Below are 21031 nucleotides of genomic sequence, written 5' to 3'. Positions count from 1 at the left end.
TGACCCGGCTCAGGTGACCACTCGGGAGCCGCCTCCTCGCGGCGCGCCGGGCCCCGGGGGCCGGCAGTTCACTCCTCATTGTCCCCAACATCCAAAAGGCGCACGCGGCTTCCCCGCCTGGGGGAAGCCTTCTCCAGCCCCATCCTCAGCATCTGCCAAAGCCAATGGTCAGAAGCCTAGCTGAGCGGCGCCCTCAGCCCTCCAGCCAGGGCAGTTCGAGTGGGCTCCCCAGAGGGGCTCCCAGGGGTCGGGGAGATTGGGCAGTGCTGCTGACCCGCAAGGACGATGTCGTCATCCCTCTCGCGTAGCTCCTTTCAAAGCTGAACTCCATCCATGCTCTCTGTTTATGGGTCCCTTGGGCAGCTCATGTAGCCCTGAAGTTAGGAGATCATCAACCTAGGATAAGGTCAAGACGTTCAGCCTCTGATTTCACCTTTTGGAAACTTTGGCAAGGCCTGCAAGTGAAGAGAGTGAACGCAGGGGAATGCAACTGGGGCCCTGCGGAGCGGGTAGGGGGTGCGGGCTCTTTTGATGAAAACACACACACACAGTGGGAAGCTTGGACAGGCAGAAGACATCACTCCAGAGCTTAATTACAGACATTTGTGTTTTAAACCGTTTATTTTATTTGTGGGTCTGGTGTTTTTTTCTGACAGGGTGGACTGATCAGCAGAAACTTCAACTGCTAGAACATGATTTCAACAACTTCTCGACAACGTTCAGAGTACAGTTTGGGGGTGTCGCGTTCCCTTGATTAGGTTTGTAAAGCCATTTAATAGAGTCTAACTCTTTCCTGATTCTCTTTGTATTTTTCATCGCCCTCTTTTCAGCCTCAGATGTGGTGCTAAAGATACCTACCCCCAATTGCCTTGGTTTTTATCAAGGTCCCCAGGACAGCAGGAACACATCTCTGTCATTTTTGTCAACTGATGCTGAGGAGAGCCTGAGTGGCAGGGCAAGTTCCTGGCGCAGACAGGCGAATGAGCAGCTTCTCCCAAACAGCAGGGCTCCCTGGTGGAATCCAGAGCCCTCCCTCCAGCCCCTGGCCCTGACCGCTAGAAGCCTTTTGGACGTGCCTTTGGGAGGGAACTTGTGACCTCCTTGACACTTCTTTCACTACACACAGGCCCCACCTTGTAATTACTGGGTAAAGGTGAAATACAAGGCATGAAGAATCTAGAACCTCCTCAAAACAGAAGGCCTTCAGCACATCGCAGAGTAGCATGCCTTATAATCTCGGCCTCTGTTCGGAAGTCTTTGTCTTTCCTGCCCTCAGCATTTCGTAAAGGGGGCGCTGTCCCCTTTACGGGTTTACCCACGTCTGTCTCAGACAGCCCCAGGTGGGACGTGGCTCTGTCCCATTGCTTGCAAGGATCCGTTCTTGTCCCACCTCAGCCTGCTCTGAGCTTGGGAAATGGGCTTACTCATTCCCCATCTGGGATCACACTCCTCAAGCTGATAACTTGGTTCCTCTTCCCACGAGTGGATCATGAATCTAGTGCTCAGACCAGTAAAACACAAGACCCAGCACAATAACATTAGTGGGGGTTTACTGAACACCCTTCACGTGCCAGGCCCTATTTTAAACACTTTTACACATATTAAAGGATTCATCCCGGGTTGGGGGGTACAGCTCAAGTGTAGCGTGCATGCTTGGCATGTACTAGGTCCTGGGTTCAATCCTCAGTACCTCAATTAAAATAGATAAACAAACAAACAAATAAACAAACCTACTTACCTCCCCCCTCAAAATAAAAAACCAAAAACAAGAAAAAAACAAAAGCATTGATCCCTCACAGCCATCCTATGGAGTACATGCTATTAACACCCCCATTTTACAGTTGAAGAAACTGAGGCAGAGAAAGAGCACTGGACTTTGAGTTGGACAAATCAAGACCCTCACCAGTCGTGTAACTTTGGGCTAAGCCCTTAGGATCAAGCTTCAGTATCCCTGTCTGTAAAATAGCCCAGTCCTCACTGGCAGTGATTCGTGAATTGAGACTCAGTTTTTGAAAAAAGAAGAGAGAACAGTAACAAGCTGCCTGGGGTCAGGAGGCAGGAGAGAAAGGGATGGAGGTAGTTCAGAGAAAATTCTAGATCAAAGAGACTTTCTGTGAATTGAGTTAGAGTCCTACTGTCTACAATGTAATCACACAGCGTTACAGTTTTGGAAGAGAGAACTTCAGCCAGTGCTCAGGGAGAAGACGAGATAAGCAAACCTTTGGATCAGCCGCCTCTGGGGGGAAACCAGTCCTGCATTCCTCTCAGGTCCTTCCTTGGCGCCTCTGGACTCCCTTGCCAGAGATCTGGGCCATGGAGAGGCCCGGAGGGAGAAGATGGCACAGACAAGAGGAAAAATTCAGAAATGAGTGCCGTCTAGAGAGCCATAAAAATACTTTTAACTTGAAGAAATGGTCTGGGGAGGGGTGGCACAGTGTGCATAGGGAAATGACATGCAAATACCTTGCATCCTTTGTGTAAATCGCCTCAAGGCATCCTATCCATTTCCACGTTGTGGATGCAGCCCTTTGGGAGAATCCCAGCAGAGAACCCAGCATTTAAAAGTCCTAGGGGTTTCCTCTAAGCCTCCAAGGGAGGCAGGGAGGTAAAAGCCATGTATTTCATCGGGTCCTAGCCCTTCTTCTCAACCTTGGGTCGAAGCGAGAAAGGAGAAGCGTGGGGGGAGGGGGAGCATAGGGAAGAGGAATTTCTAGGTCAGCTAGTTCCTTTGAGCTTTTAATTTTGTTCATTTTGGCTGTCCCGGTTTCAGCTCAGATGTGCATTTTCCACCTTTGTAACACATCCACTCGTTTCAACGATATGCAGTTTCCTGTATCAGGAAGGAGGGAGAGCTTGCAGGCGAAGAGCTGGCAGACACTGCCCTGTATGTAGCACAGTTTTCCCAAGGCAGCAGGGTGAAGGGTGTCTCGGGGACCTGAAGGGGCAAAGGCAGGCCCCTTCTTGGCTGTTTGCTTGGCCCTTCTGCCTGGGCTAGAGGGGCGGGAAGGTTAGAGCCCCGGCTGTTCTGATTCAGTGCAGACTCTCTCCAAAAGGTCCAATCATCACACAAAGCCCTTGATCTCCCTTTCAGTCCTTGATCAGTGGCTTCAGTGGATTAAAGCTAAAACCACCAGCAGAGAATTTCACATCCTGCTCCAGATCAGGGTGCTGGGGCCTGATGCTGACAGAGGGGCCTGATCTTAAATGTTTTGGGACCCAGCAAACGGCTCCTCTGGCAACCTCAGGCTCTCTGTTTAGGAAAATAACCTTGCCCACTAGGAAATCAGCAATCAGCCTTTCATATTTCGCTTCTTGCCAAGTGTGAATTCCTCATTGTTAATTTCCTGCTCAGCTGTGTGCGGCTAACAAAGGGAAACTGTTCAAACGCTGCAGACTTCAGTTGGGTTTGTAGCTTCTTAATCTACTTTTCAAGTTCAGACCAAAAGGAAAGACAATGTTTACACTGCCCAGCATGGCCGGGCTTGGATGGGGAGATTGAGGTGCCTGGGGTGTACCCTTTAAGTGGGTGATTACTCTCAGGCCTCACTGCCTCACCCTAGCTCCAGCCCTGCTGCCCAGGCATCTGGTATTTGAAGAAAGGAGGGACCTGGGACATTAATCCCAGTCAAGGACTGGTTTAAAGAAAATAGAAGAGTTCATTTGATTTTGCTTTACTTTAGTTTAGTTTGGTCCCAGATCGTTTCTCTCAAATACCAGCGCCTGTAAGCTTGTTTCTGTACATTGGCTTCTGCCTTCAGTTGCCTACTCTTCTTTTGGTTTGAGCTCAGTCCCATCTGGGGCTGCACATGCTGTGTGATCAAGTCAGTGTGAAAGAAGGTGCCACTAACATTTCAGCCCAGTGTAGATCAGCTGCCCCCTGTGCTCTTCTCAGGGAAATACTCCAGGCAGGCAAAAAGCCCAGCGTCTGTCTCCTGCTACCCAGAGAAACCAGAATGTGGAAGAGGCAGCGTGGTGACAGCTTCCACACCTCTCTGCTCAACTGCGGATACTTAGAAAATCAGAGGAAGAACATGAGAACAAATTCTCTTCCTTCTCCAGGATTTCTTAACACGAGTCCTGGCTGGAGCATCAGATCTGGAAGAAGCCTAAACGCTGTCTAGTCCAGGGCCCCACACCTGACGGATGAGGCAGCTGCAGCCTGGAGAGGGGAAGGGACTTGCCCAAGGCCAGGCCAGTGGCAGCCCGGCTCAGAACTCAGGAATCCCAGGCTCGGTGCATGGGCCTCGCCATGCTGTGGGAAACCGGTACTGCTGGTTTGGTTTCTTTCTTTCTTTTTCTTTCTTTCTTTTTTTTTGCGGGACATGCTGTTTTCTAGAGCCAGTATAAAGGGCAAATCAACTCAAGGAACGAGCTCAGAAATCCAACACAAACACACGTGTGTTCGCCTGTTGTGATAATAGCACCACGATCCGCGACAAACCGCCCTCACGCAGAAGTTGTCTAATTACTGCACTCAACTTGAGATAAGGAAGCCAGAGAGCTGCTCTCAGCTGGTGTCTCCCTTCGCCCTCCCTCTGCTCCTCTGAAGCCAGCGCTGAGGTCGGATAGGTCACTTCACTCCTCCCAGGCAGGGGAACCAAAGGGCAGATGAGAAAAGAGGAGTGAGCGAGAGCTGCCACCGAGGGTTAGATAGGATTCTCAGCAAGTGGGTTAAAAGTGTCAGAGACACAGTAATAGTGCGTCCCTTCTCAAGTCTGAGCTCCAGCCAATTCAGTGACTCCGTTTACAAAGACACATTTATTCCTGAGCTAATTCCGTGTTCATTTCAGCGACAACTACTATCCTCATCAGAGCACTTCAAAGGCTGTGTGTTAAGCCTGACACTGTAACAAGCAGAGATACTGCTTACTATTGCGGTCCTCAGGGAAACTGTTGGGAGCCTCAGGTCTTTTTTCTACACTACGAAGTGTATATTTATTATATTGTTTCATCGCATACTGTTATCTTTTATATTCCTAGATGCAATCTGTGTATGAAAAGGGGTCTGACCGTTTCACTAGCTTCCTCTCTGGTTTTCCTGCCTCTTGTTGCTCTCTCCCCTCATCCGTCCTGAAAATCACTCTCAGGTTCACTTTCCTGATATGCAGCCATCATTCTGTTACTCTCTTGCCCATATACCTTTAGTGGCCCCCTATTACCTTGCACAAGGCAGATGTTTTATCCCTGAGCCCTCTCCTCTCTCTGCTTCCCAATAAACTCCTGCTTGTAGCCTGAAAAGAGCTGTCTTTCCTGCTTATGTGTTTGCTCATGAAAAACCTTTCTGATTATGCCACCCGCTGTGCCAAGGTCAATCCCATTCAGCTGAAATCTGACCTTTGCCATGAAGCTGCCTCTGAGAATCATGGCCCATATTTGTCCCTTCTTTCTCAGGAGTCTTACTGCATGAATAATTTTCTGTGTAACTCAGTTGAAACTCACAGGCAGGATATCCCCAGCTCTCAAAGGCAAAAAGCATATCAGGCACTGGAATCAAACAGAATAATGTTCAAAACCCAGCTCTTAAAACAGATAAACAACAAGGACCTACTGGGAAGCACAGGGAAGCATATTCAATTTCTTGCAATGAGCCGTAATGGAAAAGAAACAGAAATTTAAAAAAAAATATATATGAATTGCTTTGCTGTACACCTGAAAATAACACTGTAAATCATCTACACTTCAATAAAAAAATAAGAATAAAAAACCACCAGCTCTTCTCTATTATGTCTGTATATCTTGGGAAGGTTCCTCAACCTTGCTGAGCCTTAGTTTCCTCCTCTATAAATGAACATGAGAACAGCAACATCCAGTTAGCCAAGCTATGTGAAGCCCTAGCACAGTTCCTGGCACATAGCTTAGTGAGTACTTTGTTTAAACTAAAAATAACTGTTATAAAGCAGCTGGATTCTAAAAGACAAGTTTTTAAAGCCGGAGTTCCAGGCCTCTGAGCCAGAATGTTCACTTGAGACCCTGCCTTCATCAGGTAATGATGAAACTGAAGTTAGTGCCCCACTGGCTGCAGGCAGAGCCCAGGGGTTTGGCTCCCCTGAGACATCATCTTCCCACACCCACTGGAACCCAGAATGCCGGGAACACATCTCCCCCATACACTTGTGTTGGATACTGAACGGCCAGAGGAAAAGCCAGCCTGTGCCTCTTTCTTCTCCCCACAATGCAGCAGCCCCAGTCATGGCGCTGGAAGCAAATGCCACCCTTCAGGGCCCTCGAGCCCTCGCCATCTGGGTCGGCCCTCTGTGCACTGGGGATGTGCGTCTATGAACCGCTCTTGTTAACTCTTCACTTAGGTGTCATGTTCTCATTAGAAAGCCCATTGGGTTGGGGCCTGCTGTCCAGAACTGATCATTCGGAATTTTGCCAGCCAGTTGTTAAACTGTTGGTAGCTTGAAAACGGCTATAATGGGACTAGTTAAACCACAGAAACCATCAAAGGCTGTGAATCAGGGCTTCCCCCATTCCCCAGAGCCAGTTTCCCAGCACACTTCTGGTCTTAAGGTTTCTTCAAATCCACCAGAAGGATTTGACAGTGCATTGTTTCCTACGTGTAGGGAATCATTAAATAAACAACCATTTAGGAGAGGGTGTAGCTCAACGGTAGACTGTGTGCTTCGCATGCCTGAGGTCCTGGGTTCAATTCCCAGTACCTCTGTTTAAAAAAGTAATAAAATAAATAAATAAATAAATAAACCTAATAGCCTCCCCGCCAAAAAAAAGAAAAAAGAAAGAAAGGAAAACAACTATTTAAATACTTATAAAGAATATTGTTTTTGAGCAACAGCTTCGTCCAAGCACTTTTGAATGTCTGATCTCATTTCATCTTCAAAGCAACCCATAAGTATTGTTCCCATTTCTTAGATGAAGAAACTGAGGCTCACTCAACCAGGGGAGCAGGAACCTGCCTGAGTTTCACCTGAGCCTAAAGCCCCAGGTCTTACCCACAGATTGCCTGCCCTGGCAGCCTCCATGGGGGAAAACCTGTCCCTGGGCCAGGACTGCTCATCACCAAGCCAGCGGTGGCACCTAAGGAAAAGGGCAACACGTGGGGACCTCTCTCCTCCTCCCTTTCACCTCGCCTCTCTCATTTAATCTGCTTTCCTTATCCCACCCGCTTTCTTCACATCATCTCCTTATCTGAATTAGGACCATTTTCCTACAAGCCCCTTGACCACCACCACCCTTCTCCTCTTGTCTGTGGAAGTCCTTCTTGACCTTAAACTCCCCTATAGACACTTCAGTGAACCTTGTGCTTTGTAACTGCCTCCAAGTCTGGACAGACACCCTGTTTCCTTGCACAATCCCGTCTGATGACTGGGCTCTGCACAGTCTGGTCATTGGGGCAGCTCTGGTCTGGAAGCTCCCTGAGGGCAGGTCATGGGATTTTCTGTGACTGCTCTCAGGGTCCAGTGCATGATGGGCACAGATATCGCTGGTGACAAGGCGTGTTCTGGTGGTTTCCCAATTATGTTGTGTACAACCCAGTGCTCTCATTCTCAGTAGGCACTTCCTTCCTCTTTATGCGGAACACTGCCCTATGTTTATTAACAGCACCCTGCTTGCTCCAAAGAGTGATCTGTGTGCCGTGGACTCTTTGGGTCAGGAAATAGCACACATTCATCATTCACCCTGTGGTGCCCTGTATTCCCAAAGGAGGAAGGCACCTGTCACTGCCAAACTTGGAGAAAAAAAAAATAAAGACCAGGGGCTTTACTTTAAGCAAATGCTTCTCCTCCAGAACTTTGTTTCCCTCTTTTTTTCCCCGCCAGCATACCCTGGTTTCCTGTTTTCCTGAAAGTTTCCAAAACATCAAACACTATCTCATCGGAAACCCCAGACTTTTCCAACATTCCCCTGTTCTGCTGAGTCCTGGTCCATTTAAATTCCCTCTATGACTCTAGGATGTAGAGATAAGCAAGTGAAAACAGGTTCACCCTCACTGCCCAGCAGCCTGGTGCCTGTGGGGGTGCCGCATGGCGGTGGTTCGCTCAGTGCTGATGTTCACCAACCCGCTGTTCTCTACTTCGGGGTGTGTGGAGGATCAGCCTCTTCGGCCCCTGGAAATTAGAAGAGACCACGAGAGTCTCCTGGACAATGAACCGTGAGCAGAGCTGCATTTACTTGCCAGTACTCAACCCTCCAGCCCTCTCATTGCCTGCTGCCAGATAGGAAACCTTTTTGGCTTTGTGGTCCACGTGGCAACTACTCAGCTCTGCTGTAGCAGAAAAGCAGTCACACCTGATGCACAAACTAATAAGCACAGCTGTGTTCCAATAAAACTTTATTTACAAAAACCAGAGACAGACTGCAGACTGCCAACTAGGAGCTATAAGACAGTGGAAGCTCCCACGGGCTGGATTGATCATTACATCACTGTCCAGAAGGCAAGTTTTTTTTGGAGAGTCATCAAATGGCAGAGAACTTTTCTTGGGTGAGAATTAAGACGGTAGGGTTGTAGTTACATCAGCATCGCTTAGCCTAACCTGACTAATTTGAGGAGTCTCTGCACCAACTTGAGGACCTGTACTGTTTTTTGTGGATAAAGAAATGATGCTCACGCCCTTCCTCCCCCACTGCCCAGGGCAGGCCCACTCTGAGCCTTGCCTCTCCAGGCTCAGCACCTCCCCGACCCCGCTGTCTCCCAGCAGGAGCCCCATGGGCCTTGCTATGTACTTGTTTTCAAGGTGCCTTGGTTTGCACTGTTTTCTCTTCCCCAAATTCCCCTCCTTTTCCTTTCCATTGACCCAAATTCTTCCCAGCTCAGTTATCCCTCCTGCAGGAAGCCTTCCTGGACTGTATCCTTGTGACCTAGTTTGGATCAGAGGTCATGAAAAAGAGAAAAAGAGAGCCAGCCGTGGGGCAGAGTGAAGAGAGGGACTGGGCCCAGCAGAAGGGCGAGTCACTTATGCGATGGAATCAGCCTCTCACACTCACCATCTCCATTGTCTGGAGAGACACACACGGGATTAAATGACAAAGAAAAGCGAGGGAGGGATTAACGCAAATTTGAGGATTCTGAGTCTTTCAGGGGAGGAAAGGAGGATACATTGGAGGGGTCATGTGGGGGTTTTCAAAGGCACTAGTCTTGGACTTCAGTTCTGTGTTGGGTACAGGGGTGATTGTTCATTATTCTTCAACCTGTGCAAAGGTTACAGACAAACTCGGTGTATAATAGAGTTCTCAGGGGGGAAAAAGGCGTGTCAGGTCAGAAGGCTGGTTCCAGCCCGAAGTCAGTGGCTACCACAGCAACAGGCCTCCTGTGTTTTGGACACAAGGGCGGGGCTAGCCAGGCCCAGGCTGATCAATTCCTGTCCCATAGAGAGTGGCTGGAGCCTGAATCCAAGCAGACAATTGAGAACCCCTGAGGAGGACCCCCCCCACCCCAAGAATGCTGTCTCTCTGCCTTCCCTTTCTGTCCCCCTTGGCAAAAACCCACCTCTGCTCACCCTTTGGAAGGGTTGCCAGAGACTCACCTACCTGGCAGCTGGAGGTGGGGCCGCCTTATCACGGGGCCGGCAGGTACAGGGCCGGCAGAGTCCAGGCCACCAGTTCTGCTTTTGGGAAAAGCCATTAACTGTGCTGGGAGTGGTATGGCCTTTGTCCCTTGTAGACATGTGGTATTTGGTGAAAATGTAATCTGGTGTAAACCAGCATGAACTCATCACCTGAGGACTGGCTTTGACCTTCCCACTACTTCCAACAGGACAGACAAGATTTTGTGTCTTTTCAATACCCCTAAGAGAGAAGATAAGGTGGATTCCAGGGTGCGGACAGGGCTAGAAAGTAGACTGATGTTAAGAGCAGCAGCTCTGGGAGCAAACACATGTACCTGGGTGCAGATCTCAGCTCCATCCTGAGCTGGCTGAGTGACTTTGGGCAAGTCACTTAACCTCTCTGACTCTGCTTTTCTTCTTTGTTCATTGGAGATATGCACAGTCCCCACCTCACTGAGTGCTTGTATTAAATAAGTTCATCCAAATAAAGAATAGCACAGAGCTGGGTTCAGAGTACATTCTCAATCGACATAAATTGATCACAGAGGAAAACTGGGATTTACCTGGAGGAGAAGTACTCCCGCACTAAGCCTGCATCTTCTGGAAGGAAAAAGACTAGAGAAAAATGAATGCTTCCAAAGTGGCAAAATCTGCCTTACCCATCATACAGAAAAAGCATACATTTAAATGACAAGTAGTAGCAAAAAAAAAAAAAAAAAAGTGTTAAACAAACAAGAGCTAGCAATAACATTAGAAGTCCACGAAAGGAGAAGGGAGCTCCCCTGCCTCTCAGTCCCCGAGCTCCCACCTCCTGGGCCTGACCTGCAGGAGTGCCTGGGCCCAGACTAACCCAGCTACCCAGGGGGCCTCGGTGCTTCTTGTCTGCTTTTGGTCTCTTTATCCTGGCCCTGCGTCCTCTCCTGATCTCAACATCCTTCTACTTCTCCTGGCCATCTTGTCCCTTTGTCTTGGCATTTTGAAATTACAAGAAATAAGAATTTGAGGAAGGAGGGAGGGAGGAAGGGAGGGAGGAAGGAAGGAAGGAAGGGAGCAGGGAGTGGGGGCAGAAGGGTGGAAGGGAGAGAAGGAAGGGATGGGAGACAAGGAGAGAAAGGGGAAAGAAAATGGGCTTTTGGATCAACCAAACCTGTATCTAATCCCAGTGCTACCATAAATCAGGCAGGGGCTGTGTGACCTTTAGTAGTTTCCTCGCCCTCTCTGAACCTCAAGTCTATTAGGAGTTCCAAGTCAGAGAAGACGTGCAGAGGTGTACAAAGTTTTCATACCTGAGAGCCTTCAAGTTCCCTTTCTCAGCTTTGTTGGCTCTGTTTGGGTTAGGGGAGTAAGAGGCAGAAAGGAGGGAAAAGGGACTAGAGATGGAAGGCAATGCAGAGACAGAGGTTGGGAATGTCAGTTCTCCACCCCTCCCCTATGATTGCCCAAGACAGCTGGTACCCCCTTTTCCCCATCTGGACCTCACTCCTTTTCAAGGATTCCCCCTGGAAGTCCCAGCACCCTTGGTAACTCTTGCTTGTGAGCCCCACTGAGGGGACAACCACAGTATCAAGTAAGGTAGTATGGTGTAATGGTTAACCACCAGGTTCTTGAACGGCACGGGGCCAATGCCTCACTCCACCACTTATCACTGTGACCTTGGATAAGCTCCTCCCCTCCTCTGTGCCTTAACCGCCTTGCTCATGAACTGGAATTCTAGATCAATGTGAAGACTGAAATGAGTTAACAGACAGTAAGCTCAGGTGCCTGGCTCACAGGAAGGGCTTGGTAAATGGCAGCTGTTTGTTGCGGACCAGCTATTTATTGTTTTCTGTCTCTGCACCAGCTTAATAACTTGCATTCACAACGTCCCTGTTATCCGGGCCCCGAGGAAATACCAGCTAAGGCTGTTTCTCTTCTCGGTTGCTGTGTCATGGCTCGTTCTAGACCATTGAGGTAACGAGGATTTTGTTCCTTCCGAGGCAACTACTGTGTTTTATTTGTTATTAATGGGCTTGTCTTTATTGCTCTGTTTTACCTGCTGTATGTTGTCCTCTCAGATTAAAATAATAATACCTTCAGTTAATAATACCTTGCACTTGGAGAACTGCTTTCATCCCAACAGCTCAAAGCCCTCTACAAACATGACCTCATTCATTCTCCCTGCGCTCCCTGGAGGGAGCCACTCTGTTTCCCAGCCTGAGAAGGGGAAGCCCCACCCCCATTCATCTCCAAACAGATTCTCAGAAACCGAAGTATTGATTAAGCATTTCCACTTCTCATGGCCACACATCAGAGGCAGAGCTCTGCTGCTGTCTTTGCCCAGGTGACCTTAGGCCCACAGAAGATAAGCAGAGCGGGTCCCTCTGGCTTAGAGGACTTGTCTCCCGCGCCTCTCCCAGGGGCCCACGTCTGTGCCCTGCAAATGGTAAACAGGAAAGAAATCTTCGGAATAAACTACATTGATATCCAGGGAAAAAAAATAAGGTTGGCAATTGTGATGTTTTTCAGGACCTTGTCTTCCTTGAGAACTTCTTAGTAAAGATCTAAGAGCTCCTTGCAGCCTGGAATGCCTCTGCCCAGGTAGTGGCTACTACTCATGGCCCTGGTATGCTGGACACCTGTATGTACTTGTGAAAACTGGAGCCCCACAGTGACAGTACTTCCTTGTTCTGGGGCTGCTTGTGGCCCGGGCTCCTTGGCGATGGCAGCTGCAGGCTGCTCACTTTTGTTTTCACCTTGTAATTACTGGAAGGGAAGGGCTGCAAGCTGTACTTGACTCTCCAGCCGTACGCCAGGCCTTAGCGCATGCGCACTTGGGGGCGGCTAAGTGCAATTACGGCAAGAGACACGAGTTCGGGCAGGCAAAAAGCTGACTCCCGTCAGTTCAAAACAAACAAACAAAAAGACGAACTAAATGGGACAAACTCAGTGTAGTGCCCGAGGCTGTTTTTGATCGGTACATAAACACTGGGTGTAACTTTTTCCTTATTTATAATTCTATTTTTTATATGGCTAAGTTTTCTTAGATGGAGAGTTAAATCCACTTTGGGCAACGTCAAAATAGAACCATGGCTTGCTTTCTTCGTTGTAGCCTGTTCTGCAGACTCTTGACTAATAATTATGTATACTCTGTGATTGGTATTTCAGATCAAAAACTTACTAAGGTTTTCAGAAGCAGAAATTCTAACAGTGAATTCCTAGCAAGATTTACCTTCCTAACCTCTGTGCCTTCTTCGGTCTGCTGAAATTCCTAGTTCTTTCCCCACCCCCACAATTCCCAAGCAGAAACCCTGAATGTTAAATCCTAATCCAGAAGGTGGAAGCTCAGCGCACATCAGCAAACTTTGCTTTTAAATGTCTAGAGTTGAGAGCCAGTACCTGTATAGAAACACTCTATTTTTAAAAGATGGTAGAAATTAAAGTTTCAGTTAGGTCAATCAATTTAAGGGGAAAAAAAATTCAGTTTGGGATATTAGTGTCCGAGAAAGTCTCATTTCTCCCTCCCGCGCCCCCCTTGCAATTCTATTTAGTGTACATTAACACTAGCTTACATCTCCAGAGAGTAAAGTTTTGCCCTAAAAATGTAGGGAAGGGCTGTTTGACCCCTGGAGTGAGTAGTGATTGGAAGGAGGCATGAAGGGGGTATCTTACATTTCAATAAAAAGCTAAAAAAAAAAAAAAAAAGCTGCTTGAAAGTTTAAAAAAATAAACAATTTTGAGACTTGAGCAGCTGCAAAGGCTCTGTTTTCTATTTTGATCACTCTGTTTCTCGAGATGACCGCATCTTTCAGAGGAAATGAGTCAAAGCTACTCTGTCTTGCTTTTCCAGCTGAGCATGTTCGGTTTCAATGAAGTAATGAATGAACTTGGCCGCACCACCCCCAAGCCTACAACAGCAAACAGAGGAGCCTCGGCCAATCAGCAGGCACTCAAGGTTTTCAAGTTGAGTTCAAACAGGCCCACGGGAGGCCAATCAGCGCGCGCGGCTCCGCCCCAATAGCCCGGCCGTGGCCAATCCCGAGCCAGGACGAGCCAAAACACAGCGGCCAGCCAATGCCGGGGAGCCCCACGGCGCCGACGTCCGCCAATGGGCGCGGCCGGGCAAAAAGAGAAACAGTGCGGGCCCGCAGGCCGCAGGATTCGAATCGAACGTCCGCACCGGAGCCGGGTGCTGGCCGAGCAGCGCGGGCCAATCAGCGGCGGCGGCTCGCGGCCCCCGAACGTTGGGACACCCGACCCCGCCCCGCGCTGTTGTTTGTGGTGTCCGCCGGCGGCGCGAGCCGGACCACAACACTCGCCCGACGGGCGGCGGGCGGGCGGCGGGGCGGACGAGGGTCCGGGGGCCGCGGGCGGCGGCGATCACGAGCCGAAGGCAGCCGGCCTCCCGCGGCCGCCGAGGCCGAGAGTGCGCGCCGGCCGGAGCCATGTCGGTGAACATGGATGAGCTGCGGCACCAGGTCATGATCAACCAGTTCGTGCTGGCCGCGGGCTGCGCTGCCGACCAGGCGAAGCAGCTGCTGCAGGCGGCCCACTGGCAGTTCGAGGTGCGTGCGGGCCGAGCGAGCTCTCCCGGCCGGCTCCGCTCCCCGGCTCCGGCGCTGGGGCGGGGGTGCGGGCCGGGGCGCCCAGCCGCGCGCCGCCAAGGGGGGAGGGAAGCTCTATTTATATCTCCCCGCAAGGCGATCCGGGGCCGCGCGGTCTCGCGTGGGGCGCGGGGCCCTGCCACCCGGCACCCCCGCGCGTGGCCCAGGGACGCCCCCTCGAGCGACGCAGGCCGGCGGGTCGAGGGGTCCGGCCCGGCGGCCCGAGCGCGGCGCCGCGGACTCTGCGGAGGAGCCCCGCCGGCGTAGGGCCGGCCGGTGGTCTTCCTGCCCCGGCCCCGTTAACCGCCGCCCTGTCGCTGTGTTTGTCCGCAGACCGCCCTGAGCACGTTTTTCCAAGAAACCAACATTCCCAACAGCCACCACCACCACCAGATGGTAAGTGTGGCCGGGCTTCGGGGGGAGGGCCGGCCTCGCCCGGGCCCGCAGCCCACCCGGGCGGCCGAGGGCGCGGGCAGGGGACCGCTGTCAGCCGCCGGCGGTGACAGCCATGTTGCCGGGGAGCGCCGCGCCGCGATGTAAACAAAGAGCCAAAATGTCTTCCAGGAAAGAGCGGCTCCCTGGCCGGCTAGCTCGCCCAAGTTCCTGGTCCGTCCTCCTGGACTGCTGTAGCTCGACCAAAGACCTTGTGCTCGGCCCCCTCCGTGGGCCAGGGGCTAGGAGCGGGGCGAGGGTGGCCGGAGGGGTAGCTGGGTGGCAGGGAATGGGGAGGGGGCTCGGATGATAACTAGACGTCTGGGGAACTGGGAGCGCGAGTGAAGGGCCCTGGGGGACTGGGACCTGGGGTGTCTGTTTATGGGGAGCCCCCTCTTCCTGTTGGAGTGGCGGCTCCCCACCCCCACCCCAACAACCCAGCTCTACAGGGAACAGGAAAGGGATAAATCCACCCTGGCCTGGGAGCTGGGCTCTACCCAGAGAGTTATGTTCACTCTTTCCTGTTCATGGAAAAAGACATACCCTGAGTGTGGAAGACTTACAGATTTTTGACAAGATAAGCCAAGAATGCATTTAACCTCAGTAGGTGAAGAAATGTAAAAACCACAGGAAACAGTGCTCAGTGGTTCAGGCCTGGATTTGCTTTATTCTCTTTTCCAAGCTGGCCCCAGGCCTGGGCCTTTGCCCTCCTGGCCATAACGTATCCTGCTTTCCACGGTCACAGGACACCCCTGTCACTTTAGAGGCTTGAATGCCTTCTCTACCCCTCTAGTTACCTATTAGCCCTGCTGGGGGAGGAGGGACTGGGCCCTGAGATAGGGGCTGTAAAACATGATTTCCCCAGGAGATCTGCTGTGGCTCTCGGAGTGCATTTTTGGCATTTTTAGCACTTGGTGTCCTTGTCCACGGCTCCCTTCTCAGCGCTGCCGCCTTGCTTAGAGGAGCGGCAAATGGTTCCTCTGCTGTGTCTTGTCCTTGACGCCCTGTTTTCATCTAGTTGCAAAGGATAGATAGAGAGGGGTCTGTCTTGACCTTTTAAACCAGCTTTTCGCTTGGAATGGCCCATGCTGTGTATAAGTCAAAAAACAGAAATGCGTTGGAATATGATGGGGGAATTGTGCTGGCTGCAGGGCTGTGGCAGCTAAGGCCCGGCTCCTGGTAAACTACCAAGAGGGGGTTCACCTCCAGGGGACCCTCCCCTGCACCTGACCGAGGGGAAGCTCCGGCTCCCAGGCCTGGGCCTCCAACTACTGTCAAAAGGGCCATGAGGTTTGCTCCACCAACTGTGGTCATTTCAGAAGGCCCAGGCTTCCAGCACACCCTGCTGCCTTGAACAGGGAGTCTTGCCTACAAGAGCTGTGATCGGTGGTCCTTTTAGGGTCCCTGCAAATCCCAAGGGATTATAATCCTCTTGGAGTTTACCTCAAAACCAGTGGCTGGTTTTGTAACTGATATTACGATCAATATATCCATCAGTCCACCAGGTATCCATCAGCACTGCCGACACCACCATCCCTGCCCTCAAGGAGTTGGTCATTTTTTTTTAGAGATAATAAATCAAAGGAAAAGACACCAGAGATCAGTAATGGCATAAAGCAATACCAGAAGTGACCTAGGGCATGAGTAACTGATAGATGTTTGTTCCATAATTACTGTGCATACACAATTGGAGGCATCTTCCCAGATGAGGGGGGCGCCCGGCTTGGATTGGAAAGGCCAGGATGAGGAGAAAGACACTGGATGAGAAACAGTAGGGCATTAGCAGGGTGCAGGGGACACTGGGTATGCTCAGGAGCTGGAAAGCTCTATCCATGGCTATTAGAAGCACAGAGATGGAGGGGGTTTTATAGCACCTGGTCCAAACCCCTGGATGTACAGAGGTAGAGAGAGGCTCCAGAGAGGTTAAGCAACTTGCCTGAGCTCACACAGGCAAGTGGGCACAGGCCTGTTCCTGATCTAGGCCATTCTCTGGAGCAGGGTGGCTGCTGAGGAGATAGGCAGTGCTGACTTGAACTGGGGAAGTCGGTCACGATGCTGTGATGAAATTGGCCTCTCCCCCCAACCCCCCATTCATTGTTTCCTGCTGCTGAGAAGTCAGCCCTAGGTGGGGGGGGGGGGGAATAGTGAAGGGAGGAGGGAAGTGGTCTGGGTGGGGCCGGGCCTGCTCAGGGTCCTCTGGCCTCCCCTGAGGAGGACAATGGTTGGAGCGCCTCAGCTGCTGCTGTGAGGCTGGCGCAGTTAATGAAAGGGGGTCTGCCCCGCCTCCTGTGGGCCTGTCCCTGTTTTTGGCCGGGGTCTAACGGCAGAGCTGTGAAAACTCCCTGCCTGCAAGGTGAAGAGCCCTAGAATCTTGCTCCCCAGCCCTGTGCCTGGGGGAGGGGCTGGTGTTGCTAAAATTAGGAGAAATTCAAAGAAGGTCTCCCAGGGCTTCCTGGGAAAGGGAGAAGCTGCTGCCGGGTCAGACCCCGCTTTGTGCAGGCCTGGTTCTCTGCTACCTCTTCCCCGCGCCCTGTCGAGATGCTGGTGGATGGCACGCGCCTGCTGCAGGGTTGGGGGGGCCGATGGTCCCTGGTGTTGGCAGGGAGGGTGCCAGCAACCAGCCCCTACCCTTCCTGGCTGAGGGTCCTTGCTCGGGGTAGCGGCAGACAGCATGTCGGGATGTTTGCAACTACCCCAGGAAGAGGGCTGAGAGGGACTGAGCAGACTGGGGCACTCTGCCAGCATCCCGCCTGGGGGAGGACGCTGGGGACACAGGAATCCAAAATCCCTGTTTTTTGGTCCTCTGGGGAACCCAGGCATGAAGTTGCACTTGACTCAGTGCAGAGTTGTGGCTGGGGAGCGGTTAAGAGCTCGGGCCTGCAGACCTGGGAGCCCTGGAATCCCAGGTTCTCGACTTGGGCCCTTGGTCAAGTGGCTTGAGCTCGGGGCTTCAGTTGCCTCCTCTGTAACAGAGAACAATCAAAATGACCTCGCAGCCCTGTGAGAAGTGAGGTAATGGTGGCGGGGCTCCGAGGCCCGCTGGCTGGTACTGTGATGTGCAGGGGACCCAGGCAGGGAGAAAGTGGAACTTCTCCCAGGTTGGCATAGGAGGGAGACCCTGGACCTGGCCACCTTCCCATGACCGACAACCTCGGCTCATCTGTGGACGGATTATTGAGGGAGCCAGCTGGTTTCGTACCGAGGGTGAGGCGCTAAGCAGTGGTGTCCTGGGCTGCTCCCCTGTCCTTGCTTTAATTTGACACCCCAGCTTCTGGCCATTTACTCTGACACTCAGGGCGTCATTCCCAAGCATCAGGAAATACTGTGATTTTGATGGAAATTGTAGGAACTGTCCCCATTTTTTTTATTGGCTCAGGGCGCAAGGGGTGCTTTTTGTCCTGTTGAAACTGCTTATGGAGGGATAAATGGGGGTAAAAGAGGGGCCGGTCTGGGTGAGCCCCACAGGAAGGCTTGGTGAGATCACAGACCATGGCTTGGAATTGGGGGCCCAAGGGTGCAGCCCTCCCGACATGTGCGTTCTCTCCCAGCAGATGTGCACCCCCAGCAACACACCTGCCACGCCGCCCAACTTCCCTGACGCGCTGGCCATGTTCTCCAAGCTTCGCACCTCCGAGGGTCTGCAGAACAGCAACAGCCCCATGACTGCCGTGGCCTGCTCCCCCCCTGCAAACTTCAGCCCTTTCTGGGCCTCGTCCCCACCTAGCCACCAGGCTGCCTGGATCCCGCCCTCCTCCCCGACGGCCCACAGCTTCCACCACCTCCACCACCCACAGCCCACGTGGCCCCCGGGAGCACAGCAGGGGGGCACCCAGCAGAAAGCCGTGGCTGCGATGGATGGCCAGAGATGAGACTGGATGCCGCCGGGCGCTGGGCTGGAGCTGGGGGGCGGTCCAGGGTCGTGGGGGACACAGGAGGGCCAGGGCAGGGGGGAGCTGGGGTGGGCAGGGGTTTCCTGAAGTTCGCACTGGAAGATTTTATAAAAGAGTTTTTGTGGGTGGGGGGACAGTAAACTTCCTGAGCCACTTGGGTCCTTCAGGAGTTTCTCTTCAGGCAAGTTTTTCTTTTTAATATATAACTATAATATATAAAAATATATAAAATTAACTAATGTACGTGAGAATGGGCTGGCTGACCGGGGTGCTGAGTCAGCAGGGATGGGCCAGAGAATCCTCCCCTTGGGCCAGCACCCCTTCCTCCACCCCAGTCCCAGGGAAGGTGGTTGGAAGCCAGGTGGTGTGACCTTGCAGTCACACGGAGTCTGCCAGCTGCCTCCTTTCAAAGGTCTCACCTGGAATCCTCTGGGAGAAGGACCACCCACTTCTCCAAGTGGTGGCGGCAGGAGGGGCTCCCAGAGCTGCTGGTGTGGGGGCCTCTTTGCCATCACGAGGCTCTCCCCACCCCCAGTTAGTGGCTGGCTCCTCAGTGGCTCTCTGGCTCTTGTCACCTCTCTTGGTGTCACCTCTGTCTCCAGCTGGGTGTGCAGGGCTCGTGCGGGACTGCAGAGCTGGCTCAGGCCAAGGGCCCGGGCTCTGCTGGCAGGGGCTTGCCCCGCAGCCGCCCGCCCTCCCTCACTGCGCCCGGCCGCACGGGTGACAGCGGAGGGCTTGCCTTTGGATGTAGTTCCCAAATCAATCATCTCACCAGGGTGAAATTTTAATTTAAAACTTAAAAGAGACTTTTCTAACTTCCCTGGTTTGCGGTGCCTTTATTTACCTTGGTAGGGCAAGTGGTCTCCTTGGGAAGAGGGTGGTGGGGTTCTCGGCTGTGCTTCGGTTGGGGGACCGGCTCCACTGCCAGGTGGCTGGTCTTCATGTTCTGACCAGGGGCATCCAGCCAAGGGGGCTGATAGGACAGGCCGGATGCGGCTGGGTGGGGGGACAAGAGGAGGGACTGGGCCTAGCTTGGTTACGATGACCCTCTCCCTTCAGTCCTGGCGTCACTGTCATCTGCAGTGGGCTGATGGCCCCTCCGTGCAGCGGCCTGGCCCCCCAGGCATCTTCCAGCTAAGCCCGTCTCTCTTTTTGCCCTCAGCCTCCTTTAGGTTAGTGTGTCCCCATCACAAAGGTCAGCCTAGGCTACCAGGGAGCTATAGAGACAGGGTGGGTCCCCAAAGGGACTGGCTTCCTTTCCCTTCCCACCTTCCGCTCGGCCTCCAGGCATGACAACGGAGGCAGTGATGGCCATTCCTGGCCCAGTGAGGTCCTTTCTCAGACTCCAGTGCAGGTGGCCAGGTGCATGAGGAGCCCGCCCGCCCAGCTGCAGGGGTGGGCGGCAGGCCCCAGGGTTGAGATTCCTCTGTGAGTCCTGTGCTGGGGGGAGGGATACTGCCTTAGCCCCTCACCCCCCCAAGCCCCTTCAGCACCTGTGAGTTGGCTTGTTCCCTGCCCCTCTGCAACCCAGGTGCTGCCGTGGGTACCTCTGTCGATCTGGAGGCTGAGGCCCAAAGTGTCCTTGAGCCCTTGAGTGACCTTGAGGGCCCCGCCTAGCAAGCCAGCCCACCCTGTTTCTGGGCCTTCTCGTGTCTGCCCAAACTTGCCGGTGGGGCAGCCCCCGTGGGAGTGGGGCAGAACCCGGGGCGCAGTTGCCCTTGCCCCTCTGCATGTGGTCGTGTACTTTGGGGCTGGGTTTGTCCTTTCAGTTTTATTTCCTGGTTGGAAACCGGTGAGACTCCTCCCACCCGCTCCCCTCTCCCTGCCCACCTGCGCTTTCCCAGGCTGGAAGGGGAAGCCCCTCGCGGCACGTGGGCACCGGTGCCTTGCAGCCTGGGCCCCGGTTGGGGGCGGCAGGGCAGCCGGGGCCCAGGTGCGGGGGCGGCCGGGCAGCCGGGGCCCAGGTGCGGGGCAGCTGGGCTCCTTGGGGAAGGTGGCTCTTGGCCCTCTTGGAGGCGTCCCGGAGGCCTGGCTGCCACTTCCCTGCCAAGCTGGTGAGTTTGGATTCTAGGCCAGGGACACTGAGCCAGAGACCTGATATTTATTTCTCGGGGGGGGGGGGCGCCTGAGGGGGAGCAGAGGAGGGGGCTGGCCAGGGCCCTGCCTCCTGCTTGCAGAGTCAAGGGTGTCAGGGTGCTCACCAGGACCCCGGGGGTTCAAGCCGCCCCCCCTCCTATCTTGTGAGAGCATTTCGTCACTACATAATGGTGAATGGGCTCTCTGCAGACGGGGAAAGAGGGGGGATGCCCCTTCCCATGGGGAGCACCTACCCCACCCACGACACCCCCAGTCAACCTTGCCTTTGCCCACATGGGGATGGGGGGAAACCCTTTTTCTGGGCTGTTTCCTGCCACACTTTTCTTTCCTGTGTGACTGTTACCGCCCTTCTCACACCCTAAAGCAAGCCTCTTGCCCGGACATCCCTTTCCCACGACAGAGGGTCAGGGGGGACTGGGGGTGGGGGAAGGGAACCCCAACTTTGAGGAAGGAGCCAATGAGAGCAGACCTGGAGGCCGAAAACTGCTTCCAAGAATTTAGAGGCGTCTGACTGGGGGCAGCTCTC

General features: G+C 53.0%; 1 protein-coding gene across 2 annotated transcripts; it reads left to right on the top strand.

The window, feature by feature from the left end:
• Positions 1–13631: 13631 nt before the first annotated feature.
• Positions 13632–19227, top strand: UBALD2 (UBA like domain containing 2). 2 transcript variants are annotated; one of them, XM_032456778.1, is made up of 3 exons: positions 13632–14047; positions 14420–14482; positions 18067–19227. In XM_032456778.1, the coding sequence occupies exons 1-3, from the start codon at positions 13928–13930 to the stop codon at positions 18385–18387; spliced, it is 504 nt and encodes a 167-aa protein (XP_032312669.1). In that variant the 5' UTR covers positions 13632–13927; the 3' UTR covers positions 18388–19227. The 2 variants fall into 2 exon arrangements, with proteins under 2 accessions (XP_032312669.1, XP_032312670.1); XM_032456779.1 differs by having other exon boundaries at positions 13635–14047; positions 18070–19227.
• Positions 19228–21031: the final 1804 nt, after the last annotated feature.

Source organism: Camelus ferus, chromosome 16, assembly GCF_009834535.1.
Source record: "Camelus ferus isolate YT-003-E chromosome 16, BCGSAC_Cfer_1.0, whole genome shotgun sequence".
Lineage (NCBI taxonomy): Eukaryota > Metazoa > Chordata > Mammalia > Artiodactyla > Camelidae > Camelus > Camelus ferus.
The sequence above is the reverse complement of the archived record's forward strand: the minus strand, read 5'-3'. Positions and strand labels throughout refer to the sequence as shown.